We start from the raw sequence: 14,417 nt of genomic DNA, 5'->3' as shown, positions 1-14,417 counted from the left end.
AAGACATTTTCGGCAACCCGGGTACAGCTGATTGTGAGGACCCAGAGCTCAGCAGACCTTCCCACCAAGCGAGTCTGTGCGAGGCGATCATCCTCCACGGTGCGGGCTCAGCCTCAGCAAGATACGGAAGATCAGGAAGGGGGCTGCGTTTGCTGCAGGCTTACTGACCGCACAAACTTCCGAAGAGTAAAGACCTCCTCGGGACGCTCTTGGAAACCAACACTTCAAAACCCTCTCCTGGGGCCTAAGGTCATCGGTCTTACCATCCTGAACGTGTTACGGTCTTTTAGTGCATTTAAACTGAAGAGGTAGGTTAAGGACACGGAGCTCCTGTCCACGTTACCTGTCACCGCCCCCCGACAAGCCCAGGGCGGCACACACGCGTGACGGGGACAGCGCCGCCGCCATCATACAAGCGCGAGGCTGGCAAGGTGAAGTGCACGGGCCCAGGCTTGGAGGCTCCGTCTCGGGCTCTAACAAAGCATAGCCAGGACACACGGCCTCGTGCAAGGTAACAGGGAAGGGGCTCTCATAGTAAAAAGAGCGGCGATCAGTGCCTCCGAGTGCATCAGCGCAAACAGGGCGAAGCCCCTTCTGAGCAGCACCCCCTGGACACTGTACCCCCTACCGCCCACCCACCCTCAACACGATGCACGTCCATCCTTCGGTTTCAGGCAGACCCAGATAAATTAATCCTATTTGAAGTTAAAAATCAACATACCCTCTAGCCCCCATCTTTGATGCGGGTGAAGGATGAAAGGTCAGATTCTAGTCATTTCCATCAGGCAGTTACAAAGGAATCTGCAATTTACCTTTACTGACCTTATTTTCTCAGTCTTTAAATAACGGGATTTGGTGGTTTCTAAATTGTCCTTTCACTTCTCCCAATCTTGCTGAGAAGAGAGTGGGCGTGATTGCCTCCAAATGCACAACAGGGCCCAGGAGGATCAGGTATCTTACGATTCCTGGAAGGTCGCGGTCAGCACCAAACGAGAGCTGGAGCCCTGGGCCGGCCCTTCTGGGGCGAGGGGACAGGGGAGGAGGGGGGAGGGGAGGTAGGAGGAAAGACCTGACACGTTGACACCCCACCTGCAAAGGCGGTCACCTGAACAAAAGCACGCAAGCCAGGCTCCTGCAGTTACTCGGGGACAGGAGACTGCTCTACGAGGGGCACTCTGGATTTCTCCTCCAACTCCAGGCTGCACACGTGTGAAACGGGCCGCATGTGCATGCCAGGGAGCAAGGGGGTGGAGGGGTCATCCCTATGCCCCCCCAACTCTTCCCTCCAGCCCTCAGTCACAAAGGGACATCCCGAGCTGAGGGGCTGGGCTGACGGCTGAGGGGGCGCTCTGACCAACTGACACCAGAGCTTTACTCAATTAGGACTCACCTGTGAGGGTCAAAGTACATGTGTGCATGCGTGTATGGGTGTGCGTGTGGGGGGGTGTGCGTGTGTGTGGGAGTGCGTGGGGGGTATGCGTGTGTGGGAGTGCATGGGGGGGTATGCGTGTGTGCGTGCATGGGTGCGTGTGCGTGTGGGTGTGAGTGTGCATGGGTGGGTGTGCGTGGGTGTGGGTGTGTACGTGTACGTGCGTGGGGGTATGAGTGCGTGGGGGTATGAGTGCGTGGGGGTATGCGTGCGTGGGGGTATGCGTGCGTGTGGGGGGGTGGGTGTGTGGGTTTGTGTGGGTGTGCGTGGGCGTGCGTGTCGGTGGGTGTGCGTGCGTGGGGGTGTTGCGTGGGGGGGTACGCGTGCGTGTGGGCGTGCGTGTGGGTGGGTTTGTGTGGGTGCGTGTGGGTGGGTGCGCGCGTGCGTGGGTGTGTGCGTGTGCGTGCGTCCGTGGGTGTGGGTGGGTGCGTGTGCGTGTGTGCGTGCGTGGGGGTGTGCATTTGTGTGGGTGCGCGTGCGTGTGGGTGTGCACGTGCGTGGGTGTGTGCGTATGCGTGCGTGGGTGGGTGTGCGTGCGTGGGTGGGTTGTGCGTGCGTGTGCGCGCACGCGATCATGATTCCTCCTGAACATCAAGTCCCGTTCATCCCTTACTCGGGCCACTTGCAAGCCCGTCAGTCCTGCCCCACAGATGCAAGCTCCCCTTACTCTGGAGGTCCCTTCTTGATTCTTCTATTTCATGAGCAGAACACCTGTAGGAGGACTGTGCGCAAGTGTCTTTCAGGCCAACTCTCTGGAAAGGGAGCGGGGATGATTTGCCAAAAACACACAGGTGTGGTGCCTCCTGGTCCCGAGAACTGGGCCTCCAGCAGGGACCCGGGAGGCCAGTTAATCCCACAATCACTCGCGATTGTGCTCTCTAGGAAAACCGTGAGGCCTGTGTTACGGGAATACGCTGCAACTACTTACTCGATCTCAAGATAACAGGGCCGAGGATGAAGAGGTATGTGAGGACCCTGGAAACACCAACATGAGGACTCTTGCCTTGTTCACCCCACCCCACCCGAACAGCTGAATCACCTCTAAACACTAAGAGTAAAACTAATAACGTATGTGTACACACACGCACACTCCCATGCGTATGCACACGAATACACAATACGAATACACATATTCAGGGAGAAATCGTGCTATCACCAAGAACAAGAAAGGCCGTACTTAAAGAGCAGCTCCACAAAGGGAGAAATTCCACTGTGTCCCCGCCATCTCTTAGTCTTTCTAGAACACTGCCGCTCAGGAAATCTCCTCCGTCCTTGCCCTTGCCCTGACTCGATCTTTAAAGATTACAGTCAGTCTCTGGTCTATTCTGGGGAAAAGGTTAGCTCTGGGTCATAAATACCCCGTGAGGAGAGCTCATCTGCGATCCCCAAGGCTACGTGACTTTAAAATGCGGCAAGAAAGGAGCAGAGGGGTCAGTGGAAATGCCACCGGCCGGGGAACACCGCCCTTCCACTGTGTGCCTCCAGACACCTGCCTGTCTCCCGACCAAGCCTCCTGGGGCTCTGAGAAATCACTGCCCAAAGATGGGAACAGGAGTGGCTGAGCCTGAGGCCATTCTTGAGAGTTTCCCGACAGGATCCGTGTTACCTAGTGCGACCCCGAAAGGGGGACAGGGGGAGGTGGGGCTGGAGAGCTAGATGTAGCTGCACCCTGCTGATCCGGCGGGGGGCTGCTCAGCAGTGAGCACCCAGGCTCATCCTCTGCTCCTCAGTCCCGGAAGAGATGCTAACCTGTCACGTTACGAAGAACAGGGAAGCAGTCCAGGATTGTCCCCGGACAGCGCTGGGCAGTCTGCTGGCCCGTTTCCAAGGTGTAGCTTCTCTGGGCTCAACCGGAGAGCAAGAGGACTCTAACTCATCTGGCGCCCAGGACACAGGGGTGGAAACGGGGTAATGCAGGAGGCAAGTTCCCTTTGTCCATCACCAACCACAGGACCCCAGGGTGAGCTCCAGGGCTGAATGTGAACGTACCACCAGACCAGCCGACGGACGTTCAGAGGAGGGGCACGCACACAAACCCCTCTCTGCAAAGGCAAGCTTTCCCTCCCCGTCCTACCTCTGAGCACCACCCTCCTGCGGTGTGAGCCCTCTCGTTACGGAGTTCGTGAGGCTCCAGCTCCCATGTCCCCTTCAGTTACGCTGGTGACATGGGGAGGTGGCATCTGGCAGGCAGCCTGGGGGCCAGAGCCGGGGTCACCTGCGTAGCAGGGCCGGGCTTTACCTGTTTCCGTAAGTCCTGAGCCGACCGATGCAGAGGGGGGTGGTGGTGGTTAGCAGCGAGCCCCTTGGCCGAGGAGCCCGTGGACGGGGCTGCTGGGGGGGGGGCCGCGGAGCCCTGTTCCCTCCGGCTGTCAGCCCGGTGATCGCTGTGCTTCTCCTTCCCGGGAGTGGCCTCTTTGCTTTTGTGTTTTTGAACAGGTTCTTTCTCCCGTGATGACCTGCTGGAACCATTGAAAACTAGAAAGGAAGGAGAGAGAACGAGGTCACTACATCAGGGATTGTTACCATCGAGTGAGTGCCAAAGGCCCTGATGTCAAAGGGAAAGAAAGCATTCTGGACGGCCTTCGAGTCCCATCCACGCCCGAGGGCGACCCCAAGTCAAAACACCACCTTCCCCCCCACCCCCAACGTAAAAACCGGGAATAATCCCAGGCCCTGAGACAAAAACCATTTGAAGCATATCCAAAGAATTATTTGCTGTGGTTGAAATGCTTGAAAAATCTATTTTTAACAATCCCTACTGAAACAAAACAAAACCCAGCAGCCCTCAGAATATCAACATCACACCTTAAACAAAAAGAGAAATTAAATTGAAGAAATGAACACAAACGGGCACATCCCGAGAACAGGACTGCCCCGCGTATGAAGACGCGGGAGACCTGGATTGTATCTTCTCAGATGTAAAGTCATGCATTGGGAGACTGAGGATCTGCCCACAGATACGGGTCAGAGACGCAGCTCCTGTACGTGCCCCGAAGGCGACCAGAGGGGAGAAAGCCGGTCAGTGGCAGCCAGACCCGATTCTATTCCAGAAGAACCGGCTAACTCGCTCAAGCAGTGGACCACGCCCAGCCTTAGAATCTGAAGGGGCCGGCAGGATGTGGTCAACATGCCCATTTTACAGATGAAGCCAACAGAACAGGGGGAAAAGGGGAGTGCTTGCTGAAGTCGGCTGCCCGCCTCCCAGGCCCACCCCCTCCCCGACCCCCCGGAGGCCACCCACCAAGGCAGTTCAGAAGAGGACGGCACTATGCTTGGCATCTTTACAGGAAACGCCGATTCGGTTCCTGTCGTGAGTCCCCTCCTCTGCATTACAGCTGAGGCTGACGATCACAGACCCGTGGGTCCAGCCACTCTCCCCAGAATCTGTGAGCCGTTCCCACCTGTTCTTCCCTCAGCACAGGGCTCCCCTCCCCTCAACCATCCCAGCGGTGGTGGTGGCTGGTCCTTCGGGGGAAGGAGAAAGGCGGGACAGGCGGGGACGCTCCGTGGAGCCCTCGCACCTGTCCTTTGTGAAGGGCTTGACAAAGGCCAGCTTTACAGGTCCCCGCGCCCACCGCCCTCAGGCACCTGCTCTCTGCCCCGACTGGGCTGTGCAGCATTCCAGACACAGGGTACCACGGGCCTGGCCACTCCTCTCAGTGGGAGCCTCCTCCTGCTGGCGTGAAGAAGCCTCTCGCCCCTCCACCCCCGGCCCCCTTCCGTGAACTCAAAACCAACGAAGCCTCTCTTCTGAGGACAGCCACCTCCAGCTCCCTGAACTTTCTCTTTCACCTCCGTTGTGTCCTTTAAAGGACTGTGATGCCTCAGAGGTTGCAAGTATTTTCCTTTTCTCTGTCATTTGCTTTCCCATCTATTGTGAGGCTAAATCTGCTAACCCATTTTTAAATTTCTTTTAAGATTTATTTGTGAGAGAGAGAGAGAGAACGCACAAGCAGGGAGAGAGGCAGAGGGAGAGGGAGAAGCAGACTCCCCGCTGAGCAGGGAGCCCGATGCGGGCCTCGATCCCAGGACCCCAGGATCATGACCTGAGCTGAAGGCAGACGCTTAATCCGCTGAGCCACCCAGGCATCCCCTAACCCATTTTTTTTTTTTTAAATCTGTCTTCGTGTTTATGCTTAGAAAGCCCACCCATATTTCCAAATGCTAAGAGAGCCCTCCACGTTTCCTCCTGATTGTTTTCTGATCCCAGTACTTACACGGTCGTCTTTAGTCCACTTAGTTACAAGCAGGCAGATGACAGAACAGACGTTTATGTTTCTCCTGCCCGGACTGGCTGAGAACCTCGATCTCGGAAGTTCCTCCCAGCACCAGTGACTGCCTACTCTAAACAGAGTTTCAATCCTGCAGTGAAAGACCCTGCGCATCAAAAATACGGTGTATGATACAGCGTTGTGGGAGGTGCTCCTGGATGCTCTCAGTTACAGGGAAACTGGAGAGCCACGAATGACAGGCATTTATTCTAAGTGTCAGTAACTGCGCTTTGTCAGAGCCCATCCATCACGCCGACAGCGTCTGTGCTTACTTTCAAGACAAATTAAAAGCAACATCCGTAAGAAGCCATACTTCGGTGTGATTAAAACTCAAGCTAAGGAACATGGATCTAGGCAATTCTTGACCGTTCACCCATTTTCTAGAGCAGTGAACACGGCTTCTTTACTGAAAACAGCACAGGAAGCTGGCTCGTTTGGGGTTTTTTTTTTTTGTTTTTTTTTTTTTAATCTCAAATATTCCATACTCCTCTGCGCTTTGTCAGTTCTGTAATTACTTCCCTTCATTCGGTTAAAGAGATGTGCTCCGATGGGTCTGTTCTCGTTTGTAACACTGTGTTATGTAGCAGCTCAATTCCCTTGTAACCCGGCAAGTTTATTTGCTCCTCAGTGTTCTCCTCTGTAGAATGGGGAGAATGCATGCTCCATGCATGGAGGTTTGGGAAACTTCCTCAGTGCGCATTCAGAAGGACTGGCTCAGACGACTAAGGAGTCAGACCACCTGGCAAGCCCTCCTCTTGCTTTCTGTCCTCCCTGCCCGGAGAAGCACGAAGAAGGGCTTTGATACGGACAAGGGGCTGGCCTGGGCAGAGCTCTGTTTCATGGGAAAAAGACGTGTTGCTGATGCCCAGCCCGGGCAAGAAGAAATCAATGCTGAAAACACATCTGGTATTTTTCTACTGGTTTCATGAGCGACTTGACCGCCTGGGGGGATAAGAGACCCTTTTGGGGGATTCCCTGGGTCAAAATTATTTTTGTCATTGTACCAAGATCCTTATTTGCCTTTCTCACCGTGATGATTTCAGGAATGGTACAAAGAGAAAGTGGATCAGCATCAGGGGAATGCTGATCAAAACCACCATGAGACACCAGCCACCTCACATCCACTAGGATGGCCGTCCTCCAAAGACAGATAATGGGAAGTGCTGGTGAGGACTCAGAGAAATTCTAACCCTCATTCAATGGTGGGGATGTAAGATGTTGCAGCCACTTTGGAAAACAGGCCAGAAGTTCCAAAAGTTAAACAGAGTTACCACGTGACCCAGAAATTCCACTCCCTGGTATGTACACAGGAGAAATGAAATATATGTCCACACTGAGGTGCCTGACTCTTGGTTCTGGCTCAGGTCATGATCTAAGGATCTTGAGATGGAGCCGGGCGCCGGGCTCTGTGCTGAGTGGGGAGCTGGCTCAAGATTCTCTCTCCGGGGGGCGCCTGGGTGGCTCAGTCGGTTAAGCGGCTGCCTTCAGCTCAGGTCATGATCCCAGGGTCCTGGGATCGAGTCCTGCATCGGGCTCCCTGTCAGCTGGTAGTCGGCTTCTCCCTCTGCCTCCTCCCCTCCTCCAGCTTGTGCTCTCTTCTCTCCCGCCCAGTCTCTCAAATAAAATCTCAAAAAAGATTCTGTCTGCCCCTCCCCCAATTGTGTACCCATGCTCTCTTTAAAATAAACAAATAAATCTTCAAATATTTATCTCCACATAAAAACTTGTGTATAAATGTTTGAGGCACAATTAATAATTAAAAACTGGGGGGGACCCAAAGGTTTCGTCAACATAAACAAAACAGGGTATTATCCATCCAAAAAAAGGAATCAAGGAGTCACACGTGCGCCAGTTTGTGAAGGGTCTAGAAAACACTACAGTAAGTGAAAGAAGTTAATGACAAAAGGTCACATATCGTAGGAGCTTGTTCATATGAAATCACCAGACAGACCCAAACAGAGAGCCGGGAAGCAGATGCATGGTCGCCAGTGGCTGGGGAGGTTTCAGGAAACTGGGAATGACTGCTGGTGGGAACAAGGTTTTCCAGGGGGAACGTGATGAAACACCCCCCAAAGTTGACTGTGGGGATGGCTGCACAACTCAATATACGAAAAACTACTGAACTGTACATTTTAGATAAATGCTAGGATTTGTGAATCATATCTCAATACAACTATTAGTTTTTTAAAGGGGGGGCACTTGGCATGGGGGGGGCTCGGGGTTAAGCGTCCAACTCCTGATTTCGGCTCAGGTCATGATCTCAGGGTCGTGAGATTGAGCCCTGCAGGGAGCTCTGTGCTGAGCTCCATGCTGGGCGTGGAGCCTGCTTAAGATTCTCTCTCTCCCTCTGCCCCTCCACCCCTCACCCTCTCACGAGGCTCACTCTTAAAAACAAAAACCACCGGGCAAAACTGCTGGTGCCTGAACACAAATCAGTGCAGACGCAGCAAACCACACTCCTAAGTATTGTATACATCCTTACCAGTTACTACCAGTTAAAAAGAAAGAAGGCAGGAAAGGAAAGCCAGTTCTCATCTCTGGGAGCAATAAAGCAGGTACTAAAATGGTTACAGGTACTAAATCCTGACCCCTGGGTGTCCATGCTTTGTGTGACAAAATGGCAAATACACGTGAAGCACTTCTGCTGCACATCAACGTAGCTTATTTCCAGGGAAAGGCGACGCAGTGTGATGGTTTAGCATGCAAAGCTAGCTGTCTGCATGGAACACTATTTTCATCGGAAAGGACTGATGTAGTGGTTTGGCCACTGTTTTTCTCAAAGATGAATCTAATGATCCTGCCGTGGAAAATAACAAGTAGCTTTTGCTGCCAGGAATGGAATTCAGTGGATTTTGGGCAAAAATTACAGTCGTGGGACAGCTTTCTCTGCCACCGAGTTCCAGCGCCTTTCCACATGGAAAGCCTTCTCTGGCGAGGCCAGGGGACACGCAGGACTATTAAACCGTGTTTTAGTGAAGGTGCTGACAATTGGAAGAGGTACTTGGTGAAGCATTATTTTCAAATGATCAACACGAAATGTGACAAAATTGTGCAAGGGTAAGAGATCCATTCAAAGCCCAAGGCAAACTGATGGATTTTCATGTAACAGAGCATGAAAGGTTCACTGGACCGGTTCAGACTGCTATACCAACCAACCTTCGGGAAACTACCACTGGTTGAGTCTGGGTGTGATACCAAAGGATAAAATCATCCCCCCAAATTCCTCCCTTTTCCGACTATATTTTCGTCTGGGACGGATTTTCTTCGTAGACATCACCCGAAACTAGGTACTGCAGGAGATGGCTTACAAAAACAGTAGAACCTAGTTGTCTTCTACTAAGCCAGATCTTAAAGAGATTTGCAAAAATGCAAAACAATACAACCCTTCCCAGCTGTAACTTCTGGGGTTTGGAATATAGTTACTTTTTATAAAAATAATAAATACTTTAGGGGAGCCTGGCTGGCTCAGTCACAAGAGCATATATGACTCTTGATCTCGGGGTCGGGAATTCAAGCCCTATGTTGGGTGTAGAGATTACTAAAGATAAGCTTTAAAAAATAAATAGGAGCCTTAAAAATATTTTAAAATCTCCTCACTTTCAATTTTCATCTGGTAAATACCCATAAATACAATCCTTTGGGGGTCCCTGAGTAGAAAGGGGTCTCAAAACCAAGAACCCAGACATCACTAGGCTGGAGCATCTTTCTCCATCGTTAGCTCCATCATGGTTTCCAGAGATTTGGTGGACCCTGTACTTAGGTCTAGATCTCCGAACCCCCAAAAATCTCAGGCTCTGAAGATTTAGGAAGCTGCCTAAATTTGTGACCTTGGGCGAGCACCTGTCCAAGCTTTAGTTCCCCATTTACTACCTCATGGGGCTGCTTGGAGGAATCAGTGAGAGAATATTCATGGAGAAAGGGGCGAGCGGGCCGTGAAGCCAACACTGGCCAAACGCTGGCTTGTCAGGATCACCACACTGGCATGGGCCAGAGATGTAGTTCATTCCACTCCTTTCCATACGAACCACGGACAACCCAGCTGCTCCACGGGGACCTCAAGGAAAATGCGTGAAGAGCGGCACCGTTAGGTTAGCCAGCGAGCGCTTTCTGAGATCTGGAAAAAACCAGATCCCGCATCAGCATTATCTGCACCTGACTCGGGATGCACTTCTCTGGCACTATCCAGCTGCCGAGGAGCGTGGAAGCGGCTCCTTTGGGAAAACGGTTCTGGAAGCGGGGTGGGGGGTACCGGGATCCCAGGCAGGAAGGCATGAGCCATGGACCTCCTAAGCCAGACGGCTGCCCTGGGAACCGCAGAACAGCATCCTTCTGCAGACTGTTTTGATCAGATCATTGGAAGAAGAGAAAGCGTTCAGAAGTACAAAAATTAAAAACTGGATGAAATTAAGGTTGAAACGCAAACAAAGAGATGGCTTTGCAATGAATCCACTTTCTGTAACCACTCGCTATTTTACAGCAGCCGTATACCCAAATGGCAAACACAGCCAAAAAGTCAAATCATGTGTTAAATGGGAAGAAAGGGGGGGGATGGGGTGGGGGGGGGGGGGGGGGGGGGGGGGGGGACGACGGAGCCAGAGACAAGGTATATTTTGTCCTCAACAGCTCATTAATTTTAAGTGTCGTGGGAACCTGCCAGTTTTACCCCTCCAAGTAATTATCTTTTGTCTTAATCTGTAAGATTCTCGGGAAGGAGAAAGGAAAAAAAAAACATTCACTCTCACAGGGAAAGACTAAACACTGTGAACATAAGAGAAAGACAGAGAGAAAAAGAGAGACGGATGGAGGACTACGCACGCTCTCCCTAATTAAAAGGAATAATTGGACTCGTTTCTTCAAGGGGAGAAAAAAAAAGCATTTATCACGGTGAACTGTATTAGGAAATTGTATTGTACTCAGATACAAATAGCTTTATGTTAATGAGCAGAGACAAATATATTGATTTGTATACACATACTCTGAAGGTTAAATGGCCTATAGACAAGTGTTTTCACACCACGGCAAGCAAAATCTTTATATCCAAAGGCTGATATTTTGATTTAGGGTCACTTCGTGCCTGAAAAGCGCAGAGTTGCTCCCAATAAGGGATGAAAAGGAAATCAGGCAAGGCAAGTTACTTTAGAAACCTCTCTCCAGCAATCCCACAATCGTAGGGAAGCTGGAAAAAGCTATACGTCCCGAGGAGGAGGCTCACATTTATAGCTTCAGGGAGCTCGTACTTAACGCCGTGCCCCACAGAAGCCCAATGCCCACAGCTGCTCACGAGCAGGTTCCTGGGGGAGGTCCAGAAGGCAACCCATGGAAAGCGGACCATAAGGTCTTTAAAACCCTCCCCACATCCACGGCCTCTCATAGGGGATGTGCTCAGCTTCGTTCTGACTTTTCGTTCCCAGATCACCAAACACATCTGTGCCCCCATTCCCTGAACCACAAAACCAGCTGCCTCCTCTTATCTGCCCTCCAGGAAAAGCTCAAGTATTTACAATAAAGTACATAAAATGCTGTGCGTTCTTCAGAGGAAGGAGGTCGGCAAAGAGGCGACGGCTCGGCTTCTTCGAAGGTCCTGCTGTTAATAGCGAAGACAAGGGCCACATATGAAAGCAGTAATGCCCCCTGGAACAGAGCCGGCGAGGACGTACGTCCATGTGGGCCCGTCTCCGTGCCCGTCCCAGAACCAGATGCCCCAACCCTGATTATTTGTGCAAATGAAGGCACCTCATCAGAACACCAGCACGTCATCCTGATGTGGTTTATTTTTTATAAAGGGACTAGGAGAGAGAAGTCCCCACGCGGCATCGGACAGAAGTTCCAGGGCCCCCTGAGATGCCTCCGTGTCGGACCTGAGCTAAGGGGGTTCTGAAGCCTTCGCTTCCTTGAAAGACAGAAATACGAACAGCAGCCATCACGGGAAGCTGGGCTGCAAGGTCGGCTAGCAGACACACAAAGACAAGGAGGCAGGAATAAACCCAAGACCCAAAGGCTGGACCGACCCCAAAATTCCATAAAATAAGACCCACTCCCCGTCCCACCCCCAAAACAAATCGAAGGGACAAAAAGAGAAACCCTGTAAATAAAGAAGAGTGTGTGACGGAGAGGAAAAGAGAAGCGCGCCAAGTTTCTGATCTGGAGCCAGTTATTTAAATGTAAGTGTCATGTCATTACAAGGCGTCCCGACTTGGGGAAGACAGACTCCATCAACTGGCTGGCATTAAATCCTTGTTACTGTACAAAAGCTGCGCTCGCTCCCTGGAGCCAGTTCAACTTTGAGTCACTATTGTCTGAAAACAATGGAATGTCTGCCAACCTTGTACCAACAGTTCAAAAGGATTTTCATGCAGCGTGTGTGAGTGCTGTGACCCGGTTTGCCCTGGGCAGAAACCGCTCCCCGGGCTTAGCGGCGGGCACTGGTCCTCCAGGGAAGTCAGAGAGGACACGTTTGGGTCAGCGCAAGTCCCATTATAACCTCACGGCATGGCTCACGCACACCAGGAACCAGTGCCAGGCCGCAACACGAGGTGGGACACCTACCGCAGCCTCCGTGCACCCCGACCTGCAGCATCGCGAGCAAGCTCTACGGGTTTACAAGGTGTTTGCGAAACCCCTCTGGAATTTCTACACACTGAAATCCTACCACTTTGATTATACATATAAAACAGGGAAGAGGGGCACCTGGGTGGCTCAGCTGGCTAAGCGTCTGCCTTCGGCTCAGGTCATGATCGTGGGATCCTGGGATCCAGCCCCGCATTGGGCTCCCTGCTCAGCGGGGAGTCTGCTTCTCCCTCTCCCTCTGCCCCTCCCACCCTGCTCCCTGCTCTCTCTATAGAGCTCTCTCAAATAAATAAAATATGTAACAGGAAAAAAATGCATTAAAAAGGATTAATAAAAAGGCAAATTAATTTTCTACGTGTGAACTTACAGAATTTCAGTCCTAGAACATTTTTCTATCATCGAAATTTGGTTGCCACTGTCCCAGGATCTAAAAATGTAAATACATGTTACGTGCAGTGATGTACAATAACGGGGCTGGACAGATTTGCCATTTAAACATGTTTCTTGCATATGTTCCTAGGAACTTCAGATACCGGAGTTTAAAAGGGCACAGGACCTTTTAACAACAAAAAGACCGTAAGTCAAGATGAATGGTTTTTGTCACTGAAAAATGGTTTCTTGGCCTGCTCGGCCCCCAACGGAGCTGAAGACAGGACGAGATGGAGTAGGACGGTGACCAGCTCCCCGGGCCTGTGCCCACATTAGTGGGCTCTAAGATATTTGCATTCTCGAATGTGCCAGAGCAGGGCCTGGGGAGGGACATCTGGGCAAGTGGCCTTTTGGGCCAGTAGGCAGTGGGCCGAGAGGGATTTCATGCTTTATCACTCTCAAGAAACAAGACAAAGGGCACAGAACTATGGGTTATGCTCAGAAGGGGTGTGCATTAACTCTTGAAAAACAAATGACTGCAGTGTTTTTGCCGTCTGGGGTTTCAAAAAAAAATCTATATTCAAGGGGATGAATTCTAAAAGGCCGACCACATGTGAAGTAAATTGTAAGATTTCTGGCCCACGTTTGGATCTGAACAAGGCATCTGTAAGTATTCACAGTGCACTGGGAGAAACACACATTGGAAATGTGCACAGGAGTGCATTTGGAAGGCTCCCCACATAATCAAGTGCACAAGTTACGGAACTGGTAATTTCCAGAATAAAAATATCAGTACAGAGAAACTAAATATAGGAATATTTGCACTGTGATAAGGATCGCTTTCAACACTCTCCAAATAAATATCATGGGGCGGCTACTATATCACAAACACCTCCACCTGCCCTCCAGCCAGGAAACAAAGGGCTGTCAAAAATCCTACGTGCACATTTTGCAGTATCTGGACACAGCACATCTTCCCAACTAAAGGCTCCCCTTAAGACAGGCCAGATGAAATTAATGGAAAGTATTAAATACTGGGCAGTTTGGCAAAGAGCTCAGCAATTCAATTTACAATGCGTAGCATATAAACACATCCCAGCCAATTTTGGACAACAAAACTGATTAAAGGCTCTGAAAATCTAATAGAATATATTCCTTTTTTCAGAACTGCAGGGTGTTCTAATTCTTTAGAAGCGTCATGGGGTGTGACTCCAGTTAGAGGACAGCAGCCAGCATCCACTTTTTAAGAAAAACGTCAGGCACAGCGCTAAGGGCATCTGTCACTCAGCCCTAACAGATTTTTATCTTTAATAAGCTATAATTCACACGTCGTGTAATTTGCCCATTTGAAGCGTACCTACCAATCGCGTGGATCTTTGCATATTCAGAGCCACGCGACCCATGGCCACAATTCAAGTTTAAAATGTTTTCATCGCCCCAAGATGAAACACTACGTGCCCATCGGCAGCCACTTCACAACCTCCCCTCTCCGACCCCAACTGAAAAAGCCACTTGTTATCAGCTGTTTACAAATGGGGGAAAGGGAGGTTTCGGGCGTTTAAGTAACTGGCCCACGGACAGCTGATTAGGAAGGCATCCGAACCAGAAGCCGGTCCCAATCGACTGTCACTGAAATCTGTGTAAGCCCCTCAGCCCGGAGCGGAGCGGCTCTACCATGACCAGGAAGAGACATCCCCACACTGAATTAGAAGAGGGGTCAGCCCACCGTCCTAAGCGTGTGTGTGTGGGCGGGGGTCCCCTAAGGCCCTGCGTGGAATACT

The 14,417-nt window shown here is 51.1% G+C and overlaps 1 protein-coding gene across 4 annotated transcripts in view; it reads right to left on the bottom strand.

The window, feature by feature from the left end:
• JARID2 (jumonji and AT-rich interaction domain containing 2) overlaps window positions 1–14,417 on the bottom strand; it is a 253,505-nt gene that overhangs the window by 26,503 nt on the left and 212,585 nt on the right. For all 4 annotated transcript variants that reach the window (XM_021697158.2, XM_021697161.2, XM_021697162.2 and 1 more), the window contains one exon: window positions 3,669–3,904. In XM_021697158.2, coding sequence (XP_021552833.1) covers window positions 3,669–3,904 — 236 coding nt within the window. The remainder of the gene's footprint in view (window positions 1–3,668; window positions 3,905–14,417) is intronic.

Source organism: Neomonachus schauinslandi, chromosome 8 (assembly GCF_002201575.2).
Source record: "Neomonachus schauinslandi chromosome 8, ASM220157v2, whole genome shotgun sequence".
In the NCBI taxonomy this organism is placed as follows: Eukaryota; Metazoa; Chordata; class Mammalia; order Carnivora; family Phocidae; genus Neomonachus; species Neomonachus schauinslandi.
The sequence above is the reverse complement of the archived record's forward strand: the minus strand, read 5'-3'. Positions and strand labels throughout refer to the sequence as shown.